This window comes from Grammomys surdaster, unplaced genomic scaffold (genome assembly GCF_004785775.1).
Source record: "Grammomys surdaster isolate TR1022 unplaced genomic scaffold, NIH_TR_1.0 145, whole genome shotgun sequence".
Classification (NCBI taxonomy): Eukaryota; Metazoa; Chordata; class Mammalia; order Rodentia; family Muridae; genus Grammomys; species Grammomys surdaster.
This window is the reverse complement of record NW_021604603.1, coordinates 344,633-353,458: the sequence shown is the minus strand read 5'-3', so window position 1 is coordinate 353,458 and position 8,826 is coordinate 344,633. Positions and strand designations below refer to the sequence as shown.

At 44.8% G+C, this 8,826-nt stretch overlaps 1 protein-coding gene across 1 annotated transcript in view; it reads right to left on the bottom strand.

Annotated features, from left to right (window-relative positions):
- The window catches only part of Fcamr (Fc fragment of IgA and IgM receptor), a 12,842-nt gene extending 4,917 nt beyond the window's left edge, over window positions 1-7,925 (bottom strand). Inside the window, exons 1-4 of the mRNA XM_028764777.1 lie at window positions 7,799-7,925; window positions 7,589-7,722; window positions 5,242-5,302; window positions 3,926-4,066 (exon numbers count right to left, since the gene is read on the bottom strand). Coding sequence (XP_028620610.1) covers window positions 3,926-4,066; window positions 5,242-5,302; window positions 7,589-7,627 — 241 coding nt within the window. The 5' untranslated portion in view covers window positions 7,628-7,722; window positions 7,799-7,925. The remainder of the gene's footprint in view (window positions 1-3,925; window positions 4,067-5,241; window positions 5,303-7,588; window positions 7,723-7,798) is intronic.
- Between the last annotated feature and the right edge of the window lie 901 nt (window positions 7,926-8,826).

Genomic DNA, 8,826 nt, shown 5'->3' with positions numbered 1-8,826 from the left:
CTCTCTCTCTCTCTCTCTCTCTCTCTCTCTCTCTCTCTCTCTCTCTCGGTAGCTTCTTTTGGTAGTTCCCTCCTCTGAGAATGGCTTTTCATTTTGCTGTTCTTTTATGGCCACCAATAACAACCCTAGGACTTTTGGCTTTTTGCACCTCTTTTTGCAGTCACAGTCCCCTATGGATGTCTCTTTTGGTGAAGGCCCCAAATAAGGCCAAAGGAAGCACACATTGTCCTTCTGTCAGAAGAAGCCTGGAATATATGACAAATTTGTTTGGTTACTCTCTAGATGTTCCTTCCCTCACATGACTTGGATTGAAAGTGGCCCATTCTTCCAAAACATTTTTTACATTGAACTCTTCAGCCTTCCTAGGGTTCTTAGCCCACCCTTAGGAGGTTGGGATGGCTGCCTGTTGGGCTATTCGTGAAACTGATTTCATAATTTCTTCCTATACACTTACAAAGGCCACTGAACATTTCAGTTTGGGATGTGAGTAGCTGGTAGTCTGTTATACATCTGGGCTTCTGAACCCAGGAACATTGATCCATATCCCCTTGGCAGGAACAGTTAAAGAATTTGTGGACACTAGTACAAAAGGAAAATGCAAGACTCCTGTCCAAATTGTTCTGTTTCAAGATGGGATTGAGTATGACAATGCATGGCGTGAACTCATCAAGAGGCTGAGGCAGGAAGAGTTTTGAGTTTAATGCCAGCCTAAGCTATATAGTGAGACCTGCCTCAAAAATGAATGCTATCTAGCTCACAGGGATGCAAACAGATGAATCTGGGAATCAGCACCTGGTTTAACCAAGCTACCTAGGTAGAGGCAGTGGAAACCACCAAAGAACTGGTTTCCTCACATCTGCTTGTCTCCACAGCAGTAGCTGAACAAACAGGGGGGCTAGATGTTTAACTGTCAGTGACCCATAGGCCAAAGAAGTTGCTCAAGGTTCTTGTGAACCATAAAGTAACATCTAACAACCTCTCTTAGCACACCCCCCACACCCTGGCACACAGGCTGGGGTCTCCCTTTCCCCTTCTTCCCACAGCATGGAGACAGAGAGAACTCGAAGGAGGGGACTCAGACCTTAGTATAGTGTCAGAACCTCACTACATCCAAACAGCACAACCTCAAGTCTCTTCTACAGGTCTGAGCTGAAGCTGCCTTAGTGCAACTCTGTACGAATCTTGGGATTGGGGGCAAGGTGGGGTGAATTCAAAACGTACCCCGAAAAATAATAAATACCAAGTGGACATTTTAAAATCAGATGTAGTTTTATCACATTCCCCTTTCTCGTCTGTTACTGTTAATTTGGAAATCATTTTAAAGAACTTGTTTTCTTTTTAAGATTTATTTTTAATTTGTGTGTATGTGATAATACAGTAATAGCCTTACTTAGTTTGTGCATTTCTCAGTTAGATTTTAACATTTTTCTACTAAGTTTCTCTGCTCATTTTTCTCGCTACCGATCTCTACTCTTGTTCCCCTCACAGCTCACACGTTCTCTTTCCTTCCTACCTCTCTTTCTTCTTTGTCTCTTTCTTATCCCTCCTCTTTATATTTCTTAGTTATGACCTTCCATAGCTTTAACAAATTCTAGAATCTGGACCATAAGAGCATCCGAACTTTCTCCTTCTTGGCTGCCTTTCCAGCTTGTTGTTTTTTCAAAGTTGACCTATTAATAAAACTGATCCATCCTCCACCCTGATCTCCTCTGAATCCTAATGGACACTTCAAATGATATACCTTAAGTTCTTGGAAGCACAAGAACAAACTCAATCCAAAGCCGCTAGATAGCATGAACTCACCAAGGTCATAGCAGAAAGTAACGGAATGGAAATCAAAAGGAAGGTAAAACCAGAGAGTCCGTCCTCTGAAAAGAGAAGCAAGACTGACAAACTCTCAGTCAAAGTAACAGAGAGAAAGGGGAGACCAAATTAATAAAGCTAGAGAGGAAAGGGAAGTGTTTCAAAATGTACTAATGAAATGCAGGAAGTTATTAGTACATACCTTAAAGACACATATTCCACTAGCCTGGAATCCAAAAGAAGTGAATGAATATCTAGATGTATATGACCCATCAAAAATTAAGCCAAAGGGGGTGGGGAGAGATGGCTCAGTGTTTCTTCCAGAGAACCCAGGTTTAATTCCCAGCATCCACATAGCATCTTGCAACTGTCTGTAACCCAGTTCCAGGGCATCCAACACCCTCACACAGACATACGTGCAGGCAAATGACCAAAGTGCATAGAATAAAAATTAATAAATTATAAAAGGTTAAACCAGGAGATAGACAATCTAATCTATCTACCATAAGCATTGAGATTGAAGAAGGAGTAAACAATCTTCCTGGCCCCAATGGAGTCACAGGTGGATTCTCCTAGTTCTTCAGAGAACTAGCATCACTGCTCCAAAGCATCCCGTGATACAGGAACAAGAGGGACACCATTAAACTCGCTCTACAAAGCCAGCGTTATCCTAATATCAAAACCAGATGGAGACACAAGGACAAAGAAAACTGTACACCAATCTTTCTGATGGATACAGATGGGTGGATTCACAGTCACTGTGATTACCTACTCAAGAATGACACAAGATCAGGTCAGCCAATACTCTAATTTGGAGATGAGCGGGACTTAAGAGACCCAGCTGTCCATGAGGATCTATGGGTAGTTAATGCCTGCTAGGGGGTAAGTCCCATGAGGTAGGCCTCTCTGAAGATGTGTGAGTCATTAATAGTTGTTGGTACAGCCGCTAGTAAGCTGACCATACTCCTGTAAACAACCTTTCATTCATGCTCTGTAAGCAAACCTAATTAAGGTAATTGGGACACACAGAAAGACAGACAGACAGACAGACACACACACACACACAAATACACACGAGAATTGAAGGCAACTACTTAGAAAAAGGAAGAGGATCAGCTAGAATGGAAATGGGCAAGAGAGAGGAATGGGATGAATTTGATCTAAATATATCACATACATTCATGAAATATCATGATAAAGCCCATTGTTATATATGAATTCATTAATACAAATGAAGCTAAAAAATTGGACAAAGAAAACATAGACAAACCACCAACAGCAACAAAAGAGTTTTAAGATAGCAACAGCAGAGCATAAAGACAGCCACCTTCTGAATGCAGATGAATCTGTAAGTGGCTTGTATCTTACATGGGACCTAAGGTCTAATTACAGGAGAGTAGCAACCATAAATGCTTTGGTTGTATCAATACCAATAAAGACTTAATTAAACAACATACCACAAATCACATGATAAAGGTTACTGATATTACAGTTTATCATTAACAGGCAAGAATATTAATCATCATTGAAATTATTAAAATTATTATTATTAAACTGTTCACATCCTAGATTCTGAGATTTCTTGTGTCCTAGAGTCGACACATTTGAAAGGGTCGCTGTACCACCATTAATCAGGAGGATGCAGCAGTCTGGCTTTGCTCACTGAGAATCTTTGACTGACTCTTGCAATACACACACTTTCTTATTAATACCAAAAATAAGAACCTATACCTCAAGTCCTCAAGTGGTGAGCTACTAACTGTAGTTCTTGGCTTCCATAATGATTTAAGGATTTAGATTATATACTAGTCAACTGTGAGAATTAACTAGTCAACTGTGATTATACTAGTCAACTGTGAGAATAGTCTGGTATTTAGTATTAACTCACCTGGGGACCCTGTTGCTAAGCCTCTACTTCTTGCTAGATGGAGGGGGAGGGGGGCAAGGTCTTACTCATCTCCATCATTGTCCAACCATAGTGTGATATGTTGCTCTGACTTCCACTGGAGCCTGGGGTTAGGGTGGGAGTGAGGCCTGCAGTCGGGGCAGGCCTTACACTGGGATAGGACTTGGTTTGACAAAGGAGAGCTGTGGCCAGACAGAGGGAAAAGAGGGGCTGTACCTGAAAGGGAGTTCTTCCAGCAGCAAAGGGGGGTAGGAACTGTGTGTGCTTCCACAGTGTTGAGATGAGTCCTGAACTGGGGAGAGCCAGCCTGCAGCCATCTGGAATGGGCCCTTCTGTGTGAAGAGGTCATGGACGAACCTGGGTGAAGGGAGAAGCCAAGCTATCAGGTGCCTACAAATCCAATCTTAGGAAAGAAGTGTGAAGTCAGCTCTAATCCCTGTCCTAACACCCCAAGGAGTAAGAGAGCAAAATCACTGGGTTCCCGCTGACTCTGAATCTGCTGGGTATTAAGTAGCAGTGTTGGTGGTGGGGAGCCAGAGATGACACGTCTTAATGCTCACAGAGCCTGTGGGCATGCAGGGACACAGGGACAGGTCTCTGAGTGGGGATTAAAGTATGGACTGACCTTAGAGCAGTCAAGTTTAGAATACTCAGAGACGCAAAGCGGTCTGTTTTCTGCATGTGAACGGAGAGACCCTGTGCCTTCCTGAGGGGCAGTAAGATCTGAGCTTCTGACCACACATTACACAGCAGTGCCTGACTTGTCGATGAGCCAGACATGATTAATCTATGTATAGTATTATTACAATACTTTTGCTCGTTAACAAATTCAATAATGATTTGTAGAACAAGTCCCTGGACTAGAATCTAACTGATAGACACTCCATACACACTATAATCTTCAGTGCTCCCCACCCCCCACCTTACCACCATAATAAAATCTCGGCATTGCAGCATGAGGAAAAGATCATTTACCCTCTTGCCTGGTCTATATCTGGCCTGCCTCAGCACACCAGGCTGCGAGTACCGTCGGGACTGGATTCTATCCCTAAGTTAATTGTCCTCAGCTCCTGGCACATACTAAGCCCTTTGTAAATACTCTTTAAATAAGTGACCAGTTATATTTTTAATCATCTAATTCCTTTGTTTACTGACTTCTTTATGTGTAGGATAGGGTCTCCACTTTTATGTTGTTAGTGCTGGGCCTGGCACTTAAGTGTTTGTAAAAGGAGTGGACGGGAAGCCTGTAACATTTGTGTTTGGAATTCCTTGGAACCTTGTAGCATGTTGTAAACAGCTAAATTTCAGTCATTCGCTTAAATGGAAGAGAGCAGGGTTGGAGGTGGGGGCCGAGGTGGTGTGTGTGCTGGTATTCTAGATATCATTGAGCTAGGCATCTGCAATCTCTCCTGAGCTCTCAGGGCCTTTATTTCCTGGAGCCCAGATCCATGGCAATAGATCTGTCTGATTGGTTCTGAGTTCCACAGTCAGGTCTCCAACAGTCTCTGAAGCCTGGCTGTTTGTGGACTCACCATGGAGTAGGCAGAGTATGAGAAGAAGAAGAATTTTCCACCTTGTCCTCAGGCTGGGGACCTGCAGCCAAAGACAAGAAGGCGGAGGGAGGCTTGTGAGAAGCTAGAGAGAGTGGCAGGGAGTCCAGGGCTGGGCACTCTTGCTGTAATCTCAGTTTGCTCCAGCAGCTGGGTAGCTCTACCTGAAAGGCAGGGCCAGGCAACTGCCTGTCCTGGCAAGTGAAGCACTGCCCTGGAGCGGCCAGGGAGATTGTTTCCCTTACTTGTGAGATTTCTGTGTTCAAAAGAGACAAATCCTTCTGTGAGATTCCAGCCCTAGCACCCACTCCCTAGGGGAGCTCTAAACTGGTGGGAGGCAAAGACCTGAAAGAGTGTAAAAAGTGAAGTCTGAACTCCGAGAGATGGGCTCCCAGGGATCTGCCCTTCTCTAGGGGAAATACAGCAGTTTCTCAGTAACGGACAGACACTGTGTGGGGGGTACAGCATTCCTGGGATGCAGGATATCACTCCTCTGACTCTTCTCCTTTCCCCCTTGCAGAGGGGAATTCTTTCTTTCAGGGTGGAGATTTCCATTTCACTGACCATGTGCAACTGAGTTAAAACTAAATCGTCACCCTGTTAGCTGTAGGGTGCCGTTCCATGTCTTTGCCATCATCTCTAGAAAGTCCTCTGGTACTGTCCCCATCTCCATTTGACCCTCTGTTCTGCATTCTCCCACTGGCCTTGGGAGCTCACTGAAAGGAAAGCCCTGTGTCACATCCTTCTATGCTTACCCTCTGAAATCAGATCCAGACCAGAGAGTAAGCCCTGTGGGCAGTGACTGGGAACAGAATCCCAGTGCTCTGTCAAGGGAACCCCAAAGGGCTCCTTTAAGAAGACTGAGACTGTATCTTACACATCTCCTCTATGTTCTCTGAGGATTTCCATGGGTGTTTGGCTGTAGTTTTCTGGACCTACCAGTGCCACTGTCTTTTCTTTTAACACGAATGCATGCTTTACCCGACATAAGAATGATCAGTGCTACGACTTTAAGTCAGTGGTTTAGTTAGGTGAGGAACCTTCTTCACTCCCAACTATACCGTAGAAAGCTGCTGGGCAGTAGAGCAAGATCAAATCAAAGGAGGAGAAGAGGGGATGAAAGAGGGGAGAGAGTAAGAAGGAAAAATGCAAGAGTTAAAGGAAAATGGGAGATAGAAGCGAAGAGAGAGGAGAAAAGGGAAACACTTTGGGCTAGACTCCGAGCCACTTGTCACCTGGCTTGCCTCTGCTCAGCCATGCCTACTAGAGTCCTTGGCTGCCCTCCTGTCTAGGAACAAAGACAAACTGTGACTTAGATTGACAAGGCCCAGGTTTCTTACATCTTCCTGCTCTCTTCCCACCACAATTTACCATGTTCCCTCCCTTGGGGACTGTAAGAGCAGTTCCTGCCCTTCCCTGACTTACCCCATCCTTTCCAGGCTCTCCCAGGGTGTGGCTCCACCTAGTCCCCAGATTGATTAATATTTACAAAATCTGGGTTCCCTGGACTGCCGACACCCCAGGCTACTGTTTCCAAAGTGCCACGTCCTAATACAGTTCATATAAAGGACAACATCACTAGGCCACCTGGTACTTTCTAAAGCCCAGTGGTGCTTCAGGAGCAAAGCCATCTCCATGGGGCAGTGAGGAAGCATCCCGTGGGTGAAAATAAAATGTCTCTAGCTACTCATCAGTCTTGGAAGGGGCTGGAAGGATGTCATTCAAAGGAATGTCTCTAGTCTCTAGTCACGCCGCCCCCTGCTGATGACCTTCAGGAATCTTCTCTGCAGGAGTCTGGGAGTCCCACATCTTTGTTACCTCAACTACATTTAGAGTTTAGCAGCTTGTGTCTCCTGAGTCCTGCTGGGAAGCAGAGCCACCTTATTTTTTATCACAGACTGGTCAGTGTGACTTTCCTGCCTACACTTACTTAGCACTTCGAAATCTCTCTTCTCTTCTACCTTCATCCCCATTCCTGGGATGGTCTGGCCTGTGCAGAGGGAAGTATCACCAGGCTTGGTGTTGCTGGAGGCTGCTAAATTGACCCTGATGCTTATTTCCCTCCACTTCAAAATAAGAGCCTCTCCTGAGTGGCTATGTATCCTGCATCTAAAGTGTGCTGTCTCCGTCTTACCCAGGTTTCAGACTCAGAAGTCTTTGCTGCAGTGGAGAAGAGAGTACAGAAAAGAACTACTGGGGCTCGAACTCCTGAGTCTTCTCTGGCCTTTGGCAGGAGCCTACCTGCTCAGAGCAGAAGTTACAGTTGCTGCTGCAATCTACTATCCATGCATAGAACAAGACCCAGACCTCCAGGAGAAAGCCACGATACCTTTTGTTCTCTGGGCTTAACTGGGGCATCTTGGTCCATGTTAGTTCTGAGCAAGATCAACTTGGATTTTTCTTTTATCCGAGGAGATGCTGGTGTTTGGGGGGTCTTCCAGTGGTTTCCTCTCAATCTGGAGACTAAGAAGGCAGGGTGAGGAGCTGACGGCTGTGGGACTGGAAGACTGGGGTCTGGAGGGGAAGCCTTGTTACTCACCTTTCTGTCAGTTATATCAGGGTCCCTTCCCTCAAATTTTACTGATGAGAGAAAGTCAGTTCAGGTCTCTTGCCCTTGCTGTCACTTGTTCCTTTGGAACCTTTTTCAGCGTCAACAGCTTCAGGGAAGCACATTGATCCCCACCTTTTCTCCTTTTATACCCTGTGTGAGGTCCCAGACATTTAGGGTGCCCTGTCTCAATGGCTTTTTTTTTAGGAACCTCCAAAACCAGTGATGTAACCACCTGAACCGGAGAGAAGGGGATTTCAGGGTTCAGGAGAGGAAATCCCCCCAAAGCTGGTGATCAGCACTGCCCCACGGCTGACCTGAACCCTTCAGCTTCTGAGGAAAAGGCACTTGAGTGGTTTAGTTCAGTGACTTTAGTTTAAATTCATGATCTGGTGTTTCCCAATTTGTGTCCTGTACAAAGAACAATAGAACTAATGCGACGGTCTTCACAAAAAGAGACGTGGACAAGAGTGGCCGAGGCAGATGATTCACTTAAAAAGCACCACAGTATTTCCCCTGGGAAAACAGTCAACAGAGGTTCTTTTCTTTGCAAAAGATACAATGTTCCTACAACTCTTGGCTTCCAACAGACACAAGCTAAACACGCACAACAAAGGGGCTCAGAAGAGGAAGGGTGCTGTAGACTGTGGTTAAGGACCCTTTCCAAGACCCCTCATAGAAAATATCAGCCTTGGACCAAGTCAAAAGGCTCTTCTTCCTTAGAATGAATTCAGTTGGTGCTTTGTTACACAACACCATGAGCAGTTGAAGACGTTATCCAGTGCTTTCCCAAATATGAAGACATTGAAATGTAAGTGTGATTCTTGGAGTATGATACCTGTTACTCCTAGATTTATAAGAACAATTCAAATGATCCTCTTGATACAGCTTGTATCCTTAGTTATGCTCAGATACTTTGCAATGAATTACAACAAAACTGATTTATTCTCTAAAACACCCAACATATTCTCCCTCCAAAATCAACCGCACACCTATTTCTTCTCTAAAACCCCCAACAT